This window comes from Schistocerca americana, chromosome 3 (assembly GCF_021461395.2).
Source record: "Schistocerca americana isolate TAMUIC-IGC-003095 chromosome 3, iqSchAmer2.1, whole genome shotgun sequence".
In the NCBI taxonomy this organism is placed as follows: domain Eukaryota; kingdom Metazoa; phylum Arthropoda; class Insecta; order Orthoptera; family Acrididae; genus Schistocerca; species Schistocerca americana.
In genome coordinates, this window is record NC_060121.1 from 815,509,315 (window position 1) to 815,530,585 (window position 21,271).

At 41.7% G+C, this 21,271-nt stretch overlaps 1 protein-coding gene across 1 annotated transcript in view; it reads right to left on the minus strand.

Annotated features, from left to right (window-relative positions):
* Window positions 1-21,271, minus strand: part of LOC124605419 (dnaJ homolog subfamily C member 16) — a 172,365-nt gene that overhangs the window by 13,203 nt on the left and 137,891 nt on the right. Inside the window, exons 11-12 of the mRNA XM_047137074.1 lie at window positions 15,417-15,627; window positions 5,944-6,075 (exon numbers count right to left, since the gene is read on the minus strand). Of these exons, the coding sequence (XP_046993030.1) occupies window positions 5,944-6,075; window positions 15,417-15,627 (343 nt within the window). The remainder of the gene's footprint in view (window positions 1-5,943; window positions 6,076-15,416; window positions 15,628-21,271) is intronic.

The following is a 21,271-nucleotide window of genomic DNA, read 5'->3' on the forward strand; positions in this document are numbered from 1 at the left end:
AGAGGGTAAGGAGTCATTCCAATCCCGGGAGTGGAAAGACTTACCTTAGGGGGAAAAAAGGACAGGTACACACTCGCACACACACACATATCCATCCGCACATACACAGACACAAGCAGACATTTGTAAAGGCCTTTACAACTCCTAAAAACTTAGTTCAGCTATATTTGCACTTATAATCATTGCCAATCTTAGGGAGGGACAAATCAGTATATTGACATATTTTTATTTGATAATGCCACGTAGAATTGTGTTCTGGGGTAACTCATCTTTAGGAAAGAAAGTCTTCATCTAACAAAAATGTGCTATCAGAATAATATGTGGTGGTCACTCATGTGGTGATCACTCACAGTCATCTTGTAGACATCTGTTTAAAGAGTTGGGCATTATGACAACTACTTCACAGTATATTTATTCTCTCATGAAGTTTGTTGTAAATAATCCACTACAGTTCAAAAGGAGCATGATGTACACAGTTACAATGCCACAAAGAAAAACAACATTCATTACTCCACACTGAGGTTGTCTTTAGCACAAAATAGGGTGCATAATATTGGAAAAAAATTTTGATCACTTATCCAGTATATAGTATTTTTGACAGACAGCAAAGTAAAATTTGAAAAACAACTCCTCCTACTCCGTAGCAGAATTTCTATTACCATTATGTCTAAAAGGTGTTGGGTAGGAATTAGTAACTCACATCTGTATATCTTTTCTTTCTTTTTGTAAAAACAACAAGAACTTCAAAATGTTCAGAATGTGACCATGTGTACCAATTAATACGTGATGTGAATGTAAAATCACTTGTTACACATTGTTACGATCTGTTGTTGTTGTTGTGGTCTTCAGTCCTGAGACTGGTTTGATGCAGCTCTCCATGCTACTCTATCCTGTGCAAGCTTCTTCATCTCCCAGTACCTACTGCAACCTACATCCTTCTGAATCTGCTTAGTGTATTCATCTCTTGGTCTCCCTCTACGATTTTTACCCTCCACACTGCCCTCCAATACTAAATTGGTGATCCCTTGATGCCTCAGAACATGTCCTACCAACCGATCCCTTCTTCTGGTCAAGTTGTGCCACAAACTTCTCTTCTCCCCAATCCTATTCAATACTTCCTCATTAGTTATGTGATCTACCCATCTAATCTTCAGCATTCTTCTGTAGCACCACATTTCGAAAGCTTCTATTCTCTTCTTGTCCAAACTATTTATCGTCCATGTTTCACTTCCATACATGGCTACACTCCATACGAATACTTTCAGAAATGACTTCCTGACACTTAAATCTATACTCGATGTTAACAAATTTCTCTTCTTCAGAAACGCTTTCCTTGCCATTGCCAGCCTACATTTTATATCCTCTCTACTTCGACCATCATCAGTTATTTTGCTCCCCAAATAGCAAAACTCCTTTACTACTTTAAGTGCCTCATTTCCTAATCTAATTCCCTCAGCATCACCCGACTTGATTAGACTACATTCCATTATCCTTGTTTTGCTTTTGTTGATGTTCATCTTATATCCTCCTTTGAAGACACTGTCCATTCCATTCAACTGCTCTTCCAAGTCCTTTGCTGTCTCTGACAGAATTACAATGTCATCGGCGAACCTCAAAGTTTTTATTTCTTCTCCATGAATTTTAATACCTACTCCGAATTTTTCTTTTGTTTCCTTTACTGCTTGCTCAATATACAGATTGAACAACATCGGGGAGAGGCTACAACCCTGTCTTACTCCCTTCCCAACCACTGCTTCCCTTTCATGTCCCTCAACTCTTATAACTGCCATCTGGTTTCTGTACAAATTGTAAATAGCCTTTCGCTCCCTGTATTTTACCCCTGCCACCTTTAGAATTTGAAAGAGAGTATTCCAGTCAACATTGTCAAAAGCTTTCTCTAAGTCTACAAATGCTAGAAACGTAGGTTTGCCTTTCCTTAATCTTTCTTCTAAGATAAGTCGTAAGGTCAGTATTGCCTCACGTGTTCCAGTGTTTCTACGGAATCCAAACTGATCTTCCCCGAGGTTGGCTTCTACTAGTTTTTCCATTCGTCTGTAAAGAATTCGTGTTAGTATTTTGCAGCTGTGACTTATTAAGCTGATAGTTCGGTAATTTTCACATCTGTCAACACCTGCTTTCTTTGGGATTGGAATTATTATATTCTTCTTGAAGTCTGAGGGTATTTCGCCTGTTTCATACATCTTGCTCACCAGATGGTAGAGTTTTGTCAGGACTGGCTCTCCCACGGCCGTCAGTAGTTCCAATGGAATATTGTCTACTCCGGGGGCCTTGTTTCGACTCAGGTCTTTCAGTGCTCTGTCAAACTCTTCACGCAGTATCATATCTCCCATTTCATCTTCATCTACATCCTCTTCCATTTCCATAATATTGTCCTCAAGTACATCGCCCTTGTATAGACCCTCTATATACTCCTTCCACCTTTCTGCTTTCCCTTCTTTGCTTAGAACTGGGTTTCCATCTGAGCTCTTGATATTCATACAAGTCGTTCTCTTATCTCCAAAGGTCTCTTTAATTTTCCTGTAGGCGGTATCTATCTTACCCCTAGTGAGATAGGCCTCTACATCCTTACATTTGTCCTCTAGCCATCCCTGCTTAGCCATTTTGCACTTCCTGTCGATCTCATTTTTGAGACGTTTGTATTCCTTTTTGCCTGCTTCATTTACTGCATTTTTGTATTTTCTCCTTTCATCAATTAAATTCAATATTTCTTCTGTTACCCAAGGATTTCTACTAGCCCTAGTCTTTTTACCTACTTGATCCTCTGCTGCCTTCACTACTTCATCCCTCAAAGCTACCCATTCTTCTTCTACTGTATTTATTTCCCCCATTCCTGTCAATTGCTCTCTTATGCTCTCCCTGAATCTCTGTACAACCTCTGGTTCTTTTAGTTTATCCAGGTCCCATCTCCTTAAATTCCCACCTTTTTGCAGTTTCTTCAGTTTTAATCTACAGGTCATAACCAATAGATTGTGGTCAGAGTCCACATCTGCCCCTGGAAATGTCTTACAATTTAAAACCTGGTTCCTAAATCTCTGTCTTACCATTATATAATCTATCTGATACCTTTTAGTATCTCCAGGGTTCTTCCATGTATACAACCTTCTTTCATGATTCTTAAACCAAGTGTTAGTTATGATTATGTTGTGCTCTGTGCAAAATTCGACCAGGCGGCTTCCTCTTTCATTTCTGTCCCCCAATCCATATTCACCTACTACGTTTCCTTCTCTCCCTTTTCCTACACTCGAATTCCAGTCACCCATGACTATTAAATTTTCGTCTCCCTTCACTATCTGAATAATTTCTTTTATTTCATCATACATTTCTTCAATTTCTTCGTCGTCTGCAGAGCTAGTTGGCATATAAACTTGTACTACTGTAGTAGGCATGGGCTTCGTATCTATCTTGGCCACAATAATGCGTTCACTATGCTGTTTGTAGTAGCTTACCCGCATTCCTATTTTCCTATTCATTATTAAACCTACTCCTGCATTACCCCTATTTGATTTTGTGTTTATAACCCTGTAGTCACCTGACCAGAAGTCTTGTTCCTCCTGCCACCGAACTTCACTAATTCCCACTATATCTAACTTCAACCTATCCATTTCCCTTTTTAAATTTTCTAACCTACCTGCCCGATTAAGGGATCTGACATTCCACGCTCCGATCCGTAGAACGCCAGTTTTCTTTCTCCTGATAACGACATCCTCTTGAGTAGTCCCCGCCCGGAGATCCGAATGGGGGACTATTTTACCTCCGGAATATTTTACCCAAGAGGACGCCATCATCATGTAATCATACAGTAAAGCTGCATGCCCTCGGGAAAAATTACGGCTGTAGTTTCCCCTTGCTTTCAGCCGTTCGCAGTACCAGCACAGCAAGGCCGTTTTGGTTATTGTTACAAGGCCAGATCAGTCAATCATCCAGACTGTTGCCCTTGCAACTACTGAAAAGGCTGCTGCCCCTCTTCAGGAACCACACGTTTGTCTAGCCTCTCAACAGATACCCCTCCGTTGTGGTTGCACCTACGGTACGGCTATCTGTATCGCTGAGGCACGCAAGCCTCCCCACCAACGGCAAGGTCTATGGTTCATGGGGGGGTGTTACGATCTATAGTGCACAATGATCCAAGGAATATGTAACTAACTTAAACTTAATGACTGTGAGATGGTACACTGGCCAGCCTGAACATGGTTTTTAAGCAGTTTTCCGTGTTTTTTTAGGACTATGCTGGGCTCGTCCTCAAATTCTGCCTCCAACAATATGATAAATAAACAATTAAAACACAACTACATACAGAACAAAGTATAAATAACTCGCAGACAGATGGTGGAAATAACTTCCCTCTCTTAGGTAACCTTGACGACTGTGGTATTAGGAAGAGCTCCCAGCCACAAAGTTATATAATAAAATTTGCCGAATCTTGAAAAGCTGACCATGTACTAGACAGATTAAAAACTCTAGGAAAAAGACTAAAGAAGAAGTAATGTCTTACTATTTCACAATGGTGAAATCAGCCTTTTTAAACACCAAAAGTCACAAAAACAAATACATTCAGGTTTTGAAAACAAGTATTAAATTACAGCAATTCAAAAGAAATTAAAATGAAAGTATTAAATCTTAAACGAAATAAAGCTTCTTGCAATATAATGTAATGCAACAGATTTATTGTCGGGACATTGTAAACTTTAAATTGATAAAAATGAGAGATACTAGTAAGAGCGCTGTAGATTTTATACAGTGTTTAACAGGGAGGGATGTAAACAGGATATACACCCTTGTTTTTAAAGAAGATCTTCAGTCAGCTAATTGAGATTCTAACTTTACTTGAGGGATTAAAATAACACTTATTATTCTGCAAAATTTAATTCTGGGCTTATATGTGAAGTATTCTGAGACAACAGAAACAGAATTAGGTGGACTAAATACGGAAGTACAAGCTCTATATGAGGATGTGTTTCACAATAGAGCTAATGCTGGGAAAATGGAATCTTGCAATACTGAATATCAAAGATCAAAATCATGAGATTTTTGAATCCTAAGACTGGACATTTTATCCAAGAAATGTGACTTTATGCAACACTGTAAATGAGTTGAAATAGAGAAAAATAATTGAGTGTTTTAGATATAACAATGCCAGACATGGTGAGAAGCTATGACATTTCAGGAAATTAGTCGAAGTGCGGCTAAAACAGAATAACAAAGCTGATGGAAGTGTCTTGATTGTCATTAGGGTTGAGTATGATGTGTGTGCCAAACATAGTTCCTGTGGATATCAATAGATAATGTTGACAGCATGAAAATTTAGCCTCACTACAATACTATTGTTCAGAAATGGGTGTAAACTTAAGGACTCATTCATATGAGCAATAAGAAAGGTTCACTACATTTTTTGTCACTTGTTTCTTTCTTCAAGGAGGTTGATCAGTATTTAAGAAAGTAATTACTTACTACTAGGTGTAATGAACACTAGTAAATGGTAGGAATTAAAATCCTTTGAAATTTATAAATTTATCTCTTTCCTAAACATAGATGATGCTTTGTCCAAAAACAGATGTTACATTTTCAGGCCCCAAATCAAACAACCACAATTCATTTATTCTACAATTCACAAAAAATTATCTGCATTTCAAATGAACAGGAATTCTTCAAAAGGAGGGATTAGGTAATTAGAGGTGGAGCACAAATTGGACTGGAGAAGGAAACTGGTCACATCCTTTTCAAAAGAATCATCCTGGCATATGCCTTACATGATTTACGGAAACCACAGAAAAATTGCTAAATGGGGATTCGAAGTGCCATCATTAATGTACCATGTCAATTAGAAAAATAATTTTGCATTTTACACTTTCAAACCCTTCTAGTCCAAGTAAAATTTTTCTGCCAAAGATACTAGTAAAAATTAGATAGTGTAAGGATACTTACATCATCTTGCTGGTACCCTTGCTCAATGTCAGAGGTTTCTGTGTCATCTGATTCACTAGTATCAAAACCCATAAATGCTCCATTTGTTGCATTAGGTGTATTGCTGATGCGTTTTGTCATTTTTACCATACGCTACAAAAAAATTACAAGTAAAAATTAAACAACACATCGATCCTATGTATTAAAAATTAACATGACTCATGGATAAAGACTTGCCCCAATCAATAAGAGAACAATAAAAGAAGTTGCACTGGCTAAAAAGTCTTATTATCTGAGCAAGGCAATGAGATGACAACTCTACTATGGTTACCCAAGATGTGAAAAGAATACCCATGTTACCACAATGACCTATCAGTTGGTTGTAATTGATCATTAGTGGGTTCACATCTGGATAAAGCAGATTATTGCATGCACTATATTCCTGCATCTTTAAGGGAGACATACGAAAGACTGATGCAGAATGTGTTTGCGCTTACATCTTGAAAGTGAGAATTTTTCACAACATGATGGAAACACAAAGTAAGAGGCTGCGGTATTCTATCTCAACAGTGCTCACTGTGCAGGTTTCCATGGAAGGAATGAATGAATGGGATCCGGTATCTCCATGTGATACTAGCCAAATATGTGACAAACCCCCTCTCACTTGATGAATACTGTTATGTGAGCACCGGCCGCTGTAGCCGTGCGGTTCTAGGCGCTTCAGCCCGGAACCGCGCGACTGCTACGGTCGCAGGTTCGAATCCTGCCTGGGGCATGGGTGTGTGTGATGTCCTTAGGTTAGTTAGGTTTAAGTAGTTCTAAGTTCTAGGGGATTGGTGACCTCAGATGTTAAGTCCCATAGTGCTCAGAGCCATTTGAACCATTTGTTATGTGAGTACAGGTTTTCTCCCCAAGTGCTACCTGGTCCATCAGAACCTAAGGTTTCAATGTCAGATGAAAGATTACTACTAAATTAATATAACAGATAGCAAGCTGCCATTTCGATGAATCTGAATAAACAGGAAATGATAACTTTGTCTTTGCCTGTCAGTATCTTGAATCTTTGCCCCTTATCGTACTTGAATTTATATTTAGTTTTTGGTAAATACTCAAAATACATACTCCAGTAAGAATCCGTCCATGTTTTTAATCCAGACCATATCCTAACATACAGTGCTGATCTCCTAAGTTGTAATTTCAGGTGCATATTGTATATAGTTTCAATTATTTCTACTCAAAATGTCAAGTGAAACTAGCCTTTCTATTGAATGAAGTGGGTAGTAAACTAATAAAAAGGTATCACAGAATGTGATTTGCTTGATCATAAACAGTCCCTCCAAAAACACCCCTCAGAGATAGTTTATTTCACTAAATTTCCAAACTATGTTTTATATCAATGAGCCAAAACATGAGCACCTGCTGGAATGCAATGCAGCAGTGTTTTTACATGGCAAGGATTCAACAAGTCCTTGGTAGCTTTCTTCAGGTACGCAGAACCAGATACCTATGCACAGGTTAAGCAATTCCTGTAAATTATGCCTGTAGTTTGTGGGTGCAGAGCTGGTGCCCTTAATCTCCCACGTGTTCCATTGGGTCCAGGTCAGGCGAATTTGTTGACCAAGACACCAATATGAGTTCACTGTCATGTTCCTCAAAGCACTGTACCATGATTCTGGTCTTGTGATATGGGCAGGTACCCTACTGAAAGATGCCATCACCATTGGGGAAGACGTCGAGCATGAAGGAATGCAAGTAGTTTGCTGTAATGTTCATGTAGTCCACAACTGTCATGATGCCTTTGATTACTACCAGAGATCCCACTGAAGCCGGACTTAAAGACGATCATAGCATAATATTGTCCCCACTGACCAGTGCCTGTGGCACAGCGAATGTTTTATGCAGCTGTCTGCCTTGATGGCATTGTATCCAGTCATGACCACAGACCTAGTGTAACAAGAAACGTGATTCATCTGACCACATGTAACATTTTCATTGGTGCATGGTCCAATCCATTGATGCATGGTCCAATGATCTCATGCCCACTGCAATCTTAACTGATGATGTCATTTGGTCAACATCTGAATGGATAGGTGTCATCTGCTGGACAGCCTCATGTTCATCAATGCATGCTGAGTGGTGTGCCCTAAACATTTGTGCCTGCACCAGCATTGTACTCTGTTATCAGTTCTGAAACAAATCACTTACTATCCTGCTTTGCAGAACATGTAAGTCTCCTAGCACACATTCTGTGATGTGGTGAAGGCATCAAACACCCTGTCATCTAATCGTGGTTTTAATGTCCTTCAACCACTTTCTGTTGCTGCTCACAAAAGCAAATGTGTGAACAGTTTCACCACGTCAGAGATGCTTGTTCTCAGGTGCCACACCATAATAATCTATCCCTTGTAAAATTTACCTGTGTCAATGGACTTCCCCCTTTCGAGCCGATATTGACATCAGAATGACTCTCCAATCGTTCTGCTCCGCTTATGTACTTTCTGTTGTGACTCGCCGATCATTCACAGTGCTGCCGCGCAATTAGGCGCATTGTCTACATGCAGCGCTGGCTGCCAGCCACGCAGCAGCCGCGCCACCTAAGCGACCAGCCAGCCAGCGGCCACTAGGCTTGGACTCAGTGCTCATTCAAATGTTACCGTGTTCACATGTCTTGCTTTGTCAACTTGCTCAGTGACTTATGTGTGTTGTATCGTTTCGAAATATGTGTGTTCAACTTGACATTATAACAATTTGCGACGAGGTAGTGGATTTTTCCTTTTCATTGTTGACTCACAGGTTTGCATGGCTACTGTCGAGCAACTATTGCAAGGTCTCATTAAACAGCAAACGCTTCTCACATCGGCGATTCACGATTTCGGCGCGGCATCAAATGCGGGCGTTTCTCGTTGTTGTCTATGCCTCCTTTTCCTCCTTATGACCATACGGCGGAAGACTGGTCTGATTACGAAAAACGTCTTCGACAACATTTCTCGGCCTTTCATGTCATGTACGAACAAACAAGTAAATATCTGTTCCTTCCATGGATTTCACCTCAAATGTATCGGTTGTTGTCGCAAATGGCTCCTTTGAAAGATCCTGCGTCTTTGTCTTTTGCTGAAATGTGCTCACTTCTGTCCGTATATTTTCATAAGCAAATGCATGTGGTAGCCTTTCATGTTGCCTTTTATCGTTGTCAAAAACAACCGCATCAATCCTATCGCGCTTGGGCTGCTGAACTTCACGGCCTCAGTCGAAAGTGTCAATTTGTTACCGACGTTCACAAAGAATCCTATGCCGATTCCATGGTCCGGGATGCTATTATCCGGTCGGCGCCCGACAAAGAAGTTCGGCAATGTGCCCTTCAGTTGGCCAATCCTACTCTAGATGAAGTCCTATCCATCGCGCAGTCTTTTGAAATTTCTCGCGCCGCTGGGACGCAAATAGAGGCATGGGGCGACGTCGGGGAAATACAGCCCCTGAGCGCTGTTGACGACGCGTGCGGTGAGACCCTGCCGGCCGACATGGCCGCAGTACGCTCCCACGCGCAGCCTCGGCCTAACCGTAAACAACCCTCTAAGAAACTGCAGCACAACCCCCGGCAACTCCCTTCATGTCCGCAGTGTTTTACGAAACATTCACGGGAGGGCTGTCCCCAACGTTGGGCCACGTGTCACAATTGCAAAAAGAAGTGTCATGTGTCTGCCGTTTGCAAATCTGACCGCATACACGATGGTCATGACCGTGACACTAATGCTGATTCTGCTTCTGTGTTGTCTGTCAATTGCACTTCTACCCTTTCAGGGAGGTTATTCCTCACTGTCCAAATCCTTGGTCGGGATGTTCGCATTCAGGTGGATACTGGTTCTGCAGCCACTATAATTAATTCTCAGACGTATCTTCAGTTGGGTTCTCCACTCCTATCACCTGTCACTCAGCAATTACGGACGTGCAATAAACAGAAGATTTCTCTCTTGGGGCAATTTAATGCTGAGGTATCTTACAAATCCATCGTTCGCACTGTTCCCATATTTGTGGTCGACCAGAGTAACGCAGAGAATCTTTTTGGTTTCGATGCCTTTCACGTTTTTCGGTTCTCCATAGATGGCTCTGTCAATATCGTCTTTGATGCTATTCCTTATGCTCAATTGGATTCCTTGTCGACGACATTTTCGTCCCTTTTTTCTCCTGGGTTAGGCCGTGCAAACGACTTTGAAGCTCATATCACGCTCAAACCCACTGCTCGGCCTAAGTTTTTTCGGGCTCAGCCCATTCCTGTGGCCCTTCGGGATCAGGTAAAATGGGAGCTGGATAGTCTCACTACTTCAGAGGTCTTGCTTCCTGTCACTTCCAGTGAGTGGTCCTCTCCTGTCGTTGTTGTTACTAAGCCCAATGGTGATATTCGTCTCTGTGGCGATTTTAAAGCCACTGTAAATGCGCAATGCCTCACTGACACTTACCCCATGCCCCGACCTGAAGAATTGTTCACTAAACTTGCGGGAGGCCAGTATTTTTCTAAAACTGACATGTCATAAGCTTATCATCAACTTCCTCTCGATGCTGCTTCCCGGCAGTTTCTGGTCCTTAACACGCCTTTCGGCCTCTATCAATACCAACGATTGCCATTCGGGGTTGCCAGCACCCCTGCTCTCTTTCAGAGATTCTTGGAACAATTATTGCTCCCTGTCCCTGGGTGTATAAATTACATGGACGACATTGTTGTCACTGGCTCTACCACTGAAGAACATCTTCAGAACCTCCGCACCCTTTTTCATGTCTTACAGACTGCCGGTCCTAAGTGTAATCTTCAGAAGTCACAACTTTTTCAGGCATCTATCACATACTTGGGGTTTCAACTCCCTCGGGATGGTATTCGTCCGCTTCAGCAAACTGTCGCTGCGATCGATGCCCTTCCTTGCCCTACATCTGTTAAGGAGCTGCAGGCCTTCTTGGGGAAAATAGCATACTATCACAAGTTTTTACCGTCTGCTGCTTCGGTGGCTCAGCCGTTGCATCGCCTGTTGCATAAAAACGTGCCTTTTCACTGGTCCGCGTCATGCAATGTGGCTTTCCAGAAATTGAAAACTATGCTGAAACAGGCCCCGTGCCTGGCTACTTATCGACCTGGCCAACATCTTGTTCTGGCCACGGACGCGGTCGGTGCAGTCCTTGTGCACCATTTTTCTGACGGCTCTGAACAACCCATTGCTTATGCCTCCAAAACACTCACGGATGCCCAACAAAAGTATTCTCAAATTGAAAAAAAACTTTGGACATTATTTATGCTCTTCATAAGTTTGGTGTTTTTCTCTATGGATCCAAATATCATCTTGTTACGGATCATAAACCACTTGTTTCCTTGTTTCATCCATCATCGTCACTTCCTGACAAGGCTGCACACTGTCTCCAGCGTTGGGCTCTTTACTTGTCTCATTTCAATTATGAGATTCATTTCCGGCCGACGGCTCAACATGCAAATGCTGATGCACTGTCTCGCCTTCCCATGGGTCCTGATCTGGCATTTGATAGGGATGAACTTTTGTGTTTCCACCTGGATGTTGCTGAGTAGCGGGTTGTGGACAGATTCCCCATCACCGGGGACCGGCTGGCGGCTGCTACGGGTTCTGATCCTACTCTCTCCCGGGTTTTACGCTGTATTCAGAAGGGTTGGACAGATCGTCCGTCTGCTAAGACTTCTGACCCGTTGCGGAACTACTACGCTTTGTGCTACCGCCTCACAGCTAGGGATGGTGTTATCCTCCTTTCTACCGACAATGCTTCGCCGCGTGTTGTGGTACCTGCGTCTTTGTGTGTTTTGGTCTTGCGCCTCCTTCACAAAGGGCACTGGGGTGTCTCTCACACAAAATCTCTGTCATGTGTACTGGCCTGGCCTGGCATCGGCTCTGAAATAGCATACATGGTCGCTGCCTGCGGTCCTTGTGCATCGCAGGCCGCCGCCCCGAAGTCATCTTTGTCACCGTGGCCTTCGCTTGAGACGCCCTGGTAGCGCATTCATGCTGACTTCGCGGGACCTTTTTTAGGTACTTATTGGCTCCACGTAATTGACGCCTACTCTAACTTTCCTTTCATTGTCCGTCGCACGTTGCCTACCACCGTGGCGACCACAAGTGCTCTCACCCGCATTTTTTCTTTGGAAGGCCTTCCCTCTACTCTCGTTACTGATAATGGTCCGCAATTTGCCTCTTCCGAATTTGCGGATTTTTGTTCTCGTCACGGCTTTACGCATGTCACGGCCCCTCCGTTCCATACACAATCAAACGGTGAGGCTGAAAGACTGGTCCGCACATTTAAGGCTCAGATGCGGAAACTCCTGACTTCTTCTGCTGCTGATGATGCGCTTCTCCAGTTTCGGTTTCTTACCGTTTCACCCCCATGGGCGACCACAGCCCGGCTGAGCTCTTACATGGCCGACAGCCCCACACACTACTTCATCTTCTGCGGCCTTCCACCTCACGGCCGCGGGTGCCTTTGCTTGGCCGGTTCACCGCCAACGACCTTGTCTGGGTACGGGGATATGGCAGGCGGCCAAAATGGAGCCTGGGCCGCATCTTACGACACCGTGGCCGACGCCTGTATGAAATCCAGACGGACACAGATGTTGCAGTGTGTCATTCGGACCAACTTCGGCCTTGTGTGCCGGCAACGCCTGTTCTGAATGCCGCTACACCACCTTCGGCTCTACCTGACGCTCAGGATCTTGGCATCTCTCATTACTCACAACACAACCCTCTCACCGTCATCTTGGTGCCAGTACAAGAACGGACACCACCGGGAGACGTGCCCATGCAGGAACCAGATGACCATCATCTGTCGGAGCCAATCTACTCGCCTCCTTCTCATATGGACGCTGACACATCGCCCATGTCTCCTGTTATATCCACTGGACTTGCCGCAACGGGCAGATTAGTGCACGGGGCCCCAGCCGATTTGACCCCTACATCTCCTGTCATCTCGACCCGGTATCATTGGGGACACTTCCGTCCTTATGGGAAACCCCCTCCTCGAGACTTTACGGCCAGTCAAACAACACCTATGGACGTTAGCACTCTACAGGCCACCTCCATCAAGACCAGTGCAAAAATTTCAAAGGGGGGAAAAGTGTTGTGACTCGCCGATCATTCACAGTGCCGCCCTGCAATTACGCGTCATCTACATGCGGCGCTGGCTGTCAGCCATGCAGCAACCACGCCACCTAAGCGGCCAGCCAGCCAGCAGCCGCTAGACTTGGGCTGGCTCAGTGCTCATTCAAATGTTACCGTGTTCACATGTCTTGCTTTGTCAACTTGCTCAGTGACTTATATGTGTTGTATCATTTCGAAACATATGTGTTCAACTTGACATTATAACACTTTCCCTACAACATCACATGACGGGAATACCATCAAGTGGCATTCAATCTCGGGTGGGCTGTGGTCATTATGTTTTGGTTCGTCAGTGAATGTGCATATTCATCACTACCTTAATCATATTACATGTTCAAATCCACTAAAAGCACATTCACATAAAGTAAATTATTTTTTTAGAGTACTTTAATCTTTGGCCTTTTACATTCAGTAAATATTTACAGCACAGGTCTTAATATTATTTTTCGCTTAAGTTAAAAATATTACATTTATTTCTTTCAATCTTGTCAAAAGATATGAAATATTTACATCAGCTTTTATAAATGACGTGATTTTAAAATAGCCATAGTTGGCAAAGTGCACCAGCTGATTTCATAGTAGATTAAGGTTAGTCAAATTTTGTGGCTGTCTTAAAAATGTGTGTTTAAAAGAATCAACTATATTTCATTGGGAAGAATGTAAGGAGACTGCACTCAAATTAGCTGTGGTCAATATGTTGTTTAATGCATCAAGCATTAGAAAAGGCAGGTGTGACTGTGGCCCCAAGGTGCACCACTTTATGCTGAGACAAAGCTTATAAATAACAGATACAATTTTGCATTCATGTCCTGATTTCTAGAGTGGGTAAAAGAATTTTAGCAGCATATTTAATGAGGATGTCAAGTTGAGTGAAATTAAATTACATGAAAAAATTGCTTAGTCAGCTAACAACCTTGTCACACATGGACATTTGAAGACACGTCAAATATGATTCAAACCTGCGCATGTCAGATATGTCCATTATAACTGTTTATTCATTCATTACTTCATTAAATATATGTGAGCTATGGTACAAGTATTTGAAATCATTCTGACTGTGTCACTGACACTCCAGAAGCCGTCATTTATCTCTCTGGAATGTTCCTGCTGTTCTACCACAACACTGCATGGATAACAGTGGCAGCCTGTATTGTTGCCAGCACGTAACTGTGCTGTGAGGCAGGGCATGCGAGACACTGTTAACCAGTAGTGGCAATATATTCTGACCTCCCTCTAGCGCTCATCATCTCGTATTGAAGACCTGTGTTGTAACAAAGCAATAATTCACACAGCATCAAAGTGAGTGACAAATCATAATCTTGATACACTGAAAAGGCTAAAAGCCTGTGGAGTGTGTATGGAGCACTCAATAGTATGTGGTCATGACATGAGACTGATAAGCAACATGAAAGACTTAAATCTGATAATGATGTTGCACTGTACCTATCTTGTGTTTCCTAGTTGTTGAAAAAGACTATAAATTTGGAGAAAGCAGGAGATTAAAAGTTGATGAGAGGAAGGATTTTTTTTGTTTAGCTCTTGGTCAATTAAGCATGTCTCTTTCATTTTATATAATGTTTACATTGTCACAAAATTACCTGAATCATGTACTGAAAATCAGAACATGTCCGTCAATGAAAACAATCAATAATATTAAAAGTATGTTCATCACATAAACACAAAAATAACTGTCATTGCTAAACTGGGTTCTGAAGGGTGACAGCCCTGATTTATATACAATATTGAATTTTCTCTAATTGCCCAAAATTTTATTTACAAGAAGTTTCAAGAATCTTTCAAAACTCTTAAATATTTGATTTGGAGTTAATTCAAAATTTGTCAATCAAAACACCAGAAATGAAAATTTAGCATCTCATCACACACTTTGCAACTTTCGCTGTCTCAAGTCTCATGTGGAGTTTTCTTACTTTTGAAATTATTTATTTCAGACATCTCAGCTGTATCTACTATCAATATTACTGTACATCCTTAAGGATAAAGAATACACAAAACTCTCTCATATGGTGCACTTGAAGTATTTTTCTGATGCAAAATATTGCTAATGCCTTAAATTCTGACTTGTGACATCAAATAATCAATTACACCAGATATTTAAATTCTGATGTCTGCAGCTGAAGATTATTTGCAAAAACAAAAATAAATGAAATTTTTCTACACTGGGGAACATTATTTCCCAATTAACACATTAGTGAGAAAGAACAGACTGTCGAAAGTTGCAAATGGGGAGGCTTGCATATAATAGAAACACTATGTTACATGCACAGAACAACTTTAATTACAGCTGCTAAAATATGGAAGTCACCTATACTGTCCTACCTTGGAACCTTTTCCTCTACCGCATTCAGGGTGCTTAGCATGGTACATGCAAAAGTATTTCCGATGGCCATTTAGCGACAGGACGGTACCAATGCAATTCCTCGGATTTATGTTAAGATCTCTTGGTTCCGGTAAGCTCAGTGTTAGTAAACACTTGTACCACTCTAAAGCACGATCCAGCATCAAGTAGCCAAACATTAATGTCTTATTTCTGAAACAATGAGGGAAAGTTCTGTATAAAACATCAATTCAATAAATACAAACCAAAATGTCATAAAATGGCTGAATTTAATTGTTAATATTACTGTATGCAAAACATGAAAGTATAAGATTAGTTTCCAAGTTTGCCTTTGTCATACAGTCAGTCACACAGCAACTGACTTACAATAGTATAAGATGGACTTCGATGGAAGGAGGATCAAGTTAGCATTCTTTTCCAAATGCTTGTATGTTACTGAGTTTCTCTTCTATTCATATATAATGAACTAATTTTAATTTACATTTTGTTCATTTTACATTTATTTCCTGGGATGACAAATTTTCATATAACATACAGTCTGCTTAAAATTACTTGATAGTCGACATCTGTAACTTGCTGCTACAGTGTTGTCACATTGGCCACCAATCAGTTATAAGTGAACATAAGCACGGAAAGTTACTTCACAAATGCTGTTAATGTGTAACACATAGCAATGTTGGATGTGGCTGCCGCTAGATATGTCAGAAACGTAAGATGCTCTGTCGAGAACTGATTTTAAGTGACCAATGACTGTACTGCGGCACGAGATGGGTTTTGCAGACCTGAATTTAAACTCCTGTCCAAAGCTAACAACCACCTCAAGGTACGTAATGTATAAGAGATAGCGGTGGTCAACAATCTGTGGCAGAACTAAAATCACATTGAGTAAAAACTATAATCAAACTCTTTTGATTAGATTTTGAAGTAATTTTTTTTGACATCACACAAGATTTGAATCTACGACATTCCACATGGCAGGTTATTATGCTAACAATTGCACTAAAATACACCAAACACATCAGGAAAGAATACCAGACATGGAACTGGAAGTGAACTGACCAACTGTTGTGTGGCAGTTTGGCAACGGTGAACAGTTCAGGTGCGATGTTGAGGAAACTGTCTTGAGCAGCTAAATCGACAGCCAACGCGTAATGGAAATATTTTAGATCTGGTAGCCATGAACAGACCAGACCTCATCGATGGTGTCAGTGTTGAGACAGGGATTAGTGATCATGATGTTGTCATTACGACTATGGTTACGAAAGTTAAAAAGTCGGTCAAGAAGGCTAGGAGAGAATTCTCACTAGAAAGAGCAGATAAGCAGTTGCTAGTACCCCACTTAGTAAATGAATCGACTTTATTTATTCCCGGTACGACGGACGTGGAAGAATTATGGGCAAATTTTAAACACATTGTAAATCACGCATTGGAGAAGTATGTGCCGAAAAAGTGGGTTACGGATGGAAAAGACCAACTGTGATTTACCGTATTTACTCGAATCTAAGCCGCACTCGAATCTAAGCCGCACCTGAAAAATGAGCCTCGAAATAAGGAAAAAAAAAAAAAAAAATTCTCGAATCTAATCCGCACCTGAAATCTGAGACTCGAAATTCAAGGGGAGAAAAAAGTTTTAGGCCGCATCTCCAAATCGAAACAAAGTTGGTCCATTGTAATATGAGACACAATTTAGGTCGAATGAATGACGATGCAGCTACAGTAGTTTGGTTCGAGTCGTAAGCTTAGCAGTTAAGCTTTACCAGGTAGCCATTGCTATGCGTCAGGCGCTCCATCCGTATTTATACGGGTACCCTTCCTTTTTCACGCGCTTTGTCTGGTTTGAATCGATTGCTTATTTTGCTTTGATCTGATAAGTGCCGATTTCTTTGTTATAGGTGTTTACGTCACTCTAAGCTGAAAATGCATTACTGTACTGCGTCATGCATTGTTTGTCGCATTCTGATAGTTCGTATTTACGGCCTGTCGCCGCTCGCGGCATGGCTTGCTTTTGTGCGCGCTACCGCCGCTTACAATAATAAAAAAGAGAGGAATTGTCTCATAACCGAAACAACGGCAAGAGACTGCTATTTGTTGTTACTTACACTGCTGCTTTCTTCGATAATGATCAACAAGAACCAAATAATAGACTGCGTATGATAGAACATAGTTCTGAACGAGAGTTAGTCGAAAATTTTGCTCCGTTTGAAAATCTTTGCGGCCGCTTCTTTAGTACACCAAATTCTGCACAGAAATTAGTCATCTTAGATTTAAAAATCTAGTCAGTTGCCGTACTTCATTTCTGACTGTGTCACTATTAGGCATAAGAATAATACGAATATAAACATGAAACGATACGTAAATTCTTCCGCGTTTGCTGTTGTCTCACTCTAGTTTCGTAGTTTATTAGGCAGACAGGATTTAAATGAGATAGCAGCAAACACGAAAGAATGCATGGCAAAATGTTTATATTCGTATTAATTTTATAGTGAAGAGAATACCGCATGTGATTCACATTTCATCAGGTTCCTATTAGCAACCATCTCTTCTCACAGGTAGGAAAAAGTTCAGAACATAGAGTTGGCCATATTGACGAACATCCCAAACAGTCTTGCCAGTCGGATTTTCGTATTACATTGAAATTCTGCTACATTCGAAGATGAACAATGCGGAATTTGTATTTACTTCGTTGAATAATGTATGAAAATGCAGTGGTCGAAACTCGGGGCGGAGAAAAAAAGCTCGTCTTCCACCTTTTTTTTTTTCAAAAAAAATTTATTTACTGACTCAGAGGTTTTGGCGCCAGTATTTATCTTTGTGCCTACAAAGCATGCCTGTGTAGCGCTACATATATTCGACGGCAGAAGTTAGCTGTGGCGGCACCTACCAACATTTTTCAGAACTTCCGCTTGCTTTGCACTCGATTCTAAGCCGCAGGCGGTTTTTTGGATTACAAAAACCGGAAAAAAAGTGCGGCTTAGATTCGAGTAAATACGGTAACAGCGCAATTCGGAGAACGCTCAGGAAGCAAAGACAGTTGCACTCGCGGTACAAGAAAGATCGGCAGAATGAGGACAGGCAAAAGTTAGTAGAGATTCATTCTGCTGTAAAAAGAGCAATGTGCGAAGCATACAACCACTACCACCGTCATACCTAAGCAAAAGATCTTGCTGAAAACCCAAGGAAATTCTGGTCTTACGTAAAATCGGTAAGTGGGTCGAAGGCTTCCATCCAGTCACTCACTGATCAGTCTGGCCTGGCAACGGAAGACAGCAAAACGAAAGCTGAAATTTCAAATTTAGGATTTGAGAAATCTTTCACACAGGAGGATCGTACAAACATACCGCCATTTGAGTCTCGTCCCCTATGAAGGACATAGTGATAGACATCCCTGGGGTTGTGAAGCAGCTGAATAGGTTGAAAATAAATAAATCGCCAGGTCCTGATGGGATTCCAATTCGGTTTTACAGAGAGTACTCTACTGCATTGGCCCCTTACTTAGCTTGCATTTATTGCGAATCTCTTGCCCAACGTAAAGTCCTGAGCAACTGGAAAAAAGTGCAGGTGACGCCTGTATATAAGAAGGGTAGAAGGACGGATCCTCAAAATTACAGACCAATATCCTTAACATCAGTTTGTTGCAGGATTCTCGAACATATTCTCAGTTCGAATATAATGAATTTCCTTGAGACAGAGAAGTTGCTGTCCATGCATCAGCAAGGCTTTAGAAAGTATCGCTCCTGCGAAACGCAACTCGCCCTTTTTTCACAAGATATCTTGCGAACCATGGATGAAGGGTATCAGAAGGATGCCATATTCCTTGGCTTCCGTAAAGCGTTTGACTCGGTGCCCCACTGTAGACTCCTAACTAAGGTACGAGCATATGGGATTGGTTCCCAAATATGCGAGTGGCTCGAAGAATTCTAAGTAATAGAATCCAGTACATTGTCCTCGATGGTGAGTGTTCATTGTAGGTGAGGGTATCATCTGGAGTGCCCCAGGGAAGTGTGGTAGGTCCGCTGTTGTTTTCTATCTACATAAATGATCTTTTGGATAGAGTGGTGTACAGGAAGGTGTCGTCATTGAGTGACTGTAGGAGGATACAAGATGACTTGGACAGGATTTGTGATTGGTGTAAAGAATGGCAGCTAACTCTAAATATAGAATGTAAATTAATGCAGATGAATAGGAAAAAGAATCCCGTAATGTTCGAATATTCCATTAGTAGTGTAGCGCTTGATACTGTCACATCGATTAAATATGTGGGCGTAACAATGCGGAGCGATATGCAGTGGAACAAGCATGTAATGGCAATTGTGGGGAAGGTGGATAGTCGTCTTCGGTTCATTGGTAGAATTTCGGGAAGATGTAGTTAATCTGTAAAGGAGACCCGCTTATAAAACACTAATATGACCTATTCTTGAGTACTGCTTGAGCGTTTCGGATTCCTATCAGGTTGCATTGAGGAAGGACACACAAGCAATTCAGAGGCGGGCTGCTAGATTTGTTACTGGTAGGTTTGATCATCAAACGAGTGTTACGGAAATGCTTCAGGAACTCGGGTGGGAGTCTTTGGAGGAAAGGAGGCATTCTTTTTGTGAATTGCTACTGAGGAAATTTAGAGAACTAGCATTTGAGGCTGACTGCAGTACAATTTTACAGCCGCCAACTTATATTTCGTGGAAAGACCACAAAGATAAGATAAGAGAGATTAGGGCTTGTACAGAGGCATATATGCAGTCATTTTTCCCTCGTTCTGTTTGGGAGTGGAACAGGGAGAGAAGATGCTAGTTGTGGTACGAGGTACCCTCTGCCACGCACCGTATGGTGGATTGCGGAGTATGCATGTAGATGCAGATTGGAGGAAACCAGCTCCCCACACTTTGTGGTACGAGGTACCCTCTGCCACGCACCGTATGGTGGATTGCGGAGTATGCATGTAGATGCAGATTGGAGGAAACCAGCTCCCCACACTTGATGGGTCAACTATGAAGTAATTTTAATTAGACTATAGCTAAAGCACTTGCCAGAAGTGTTTAAATTCCTGCAACAGGGAAAGACTAAACAGACGCCCTCAGACAATTAGGAACTCTATAGAAATTAATGCCAAAAAACTGAATTAGATTATTGTTTTGGAGAAATATAAGTAACACACAAACTTGTATTACAATGATAATCACTTGTGAAAATTGAAAAACTATGAGAGAACTTGACTGCCCCACACTTGCCTTCAGAAGACAAAATTCCATTGCTGCCAATACTAGTAAAATTATTATTTAACTTTCAGAACCGTTCTACGGGATGGGCATGGAAAGGTTGTGAAGGAGGTTGAAGTCACTCAGGCACCAGACTGAGAGGGTCACAAATCATAAGGGGTGGGTCCCTCTCAACCTGGTATTTGAGTGGCACAACCACCATTTCCAAATCTCGCCCCCCCCCCCCCCTTCCCCTCCTGAGAATGGGGTTAAGGGTTCTGAAGGTTATGTAACAATTTTTCAATTTTGATGTTTCTATCAGCAGCAGTGCAATACCACCTCCTGGTGATTATACAGCATTGTACCATTGTACCTCCAGGGTTTCAGAAGACAACTGCACGAAACTATGAGACATACAGAAAAATAGCACATATCTGGGGTAGAGAACCTCTCCAAGTTTCGATATGTAATCTGCACTGCGGCGTAAATGCAGAGAGCAACAGTACCTGGCAGGCACGTCAGAACATGATGTATAATGGAGCAATGTGTGTGTCGTGGTCCTTGACTTCACTAAATGTGAGTCAACTGTGATGGTTCTGCGATGATTTCATACCAAATACCAAGTAAGAGTTCAAACGGACAAATCA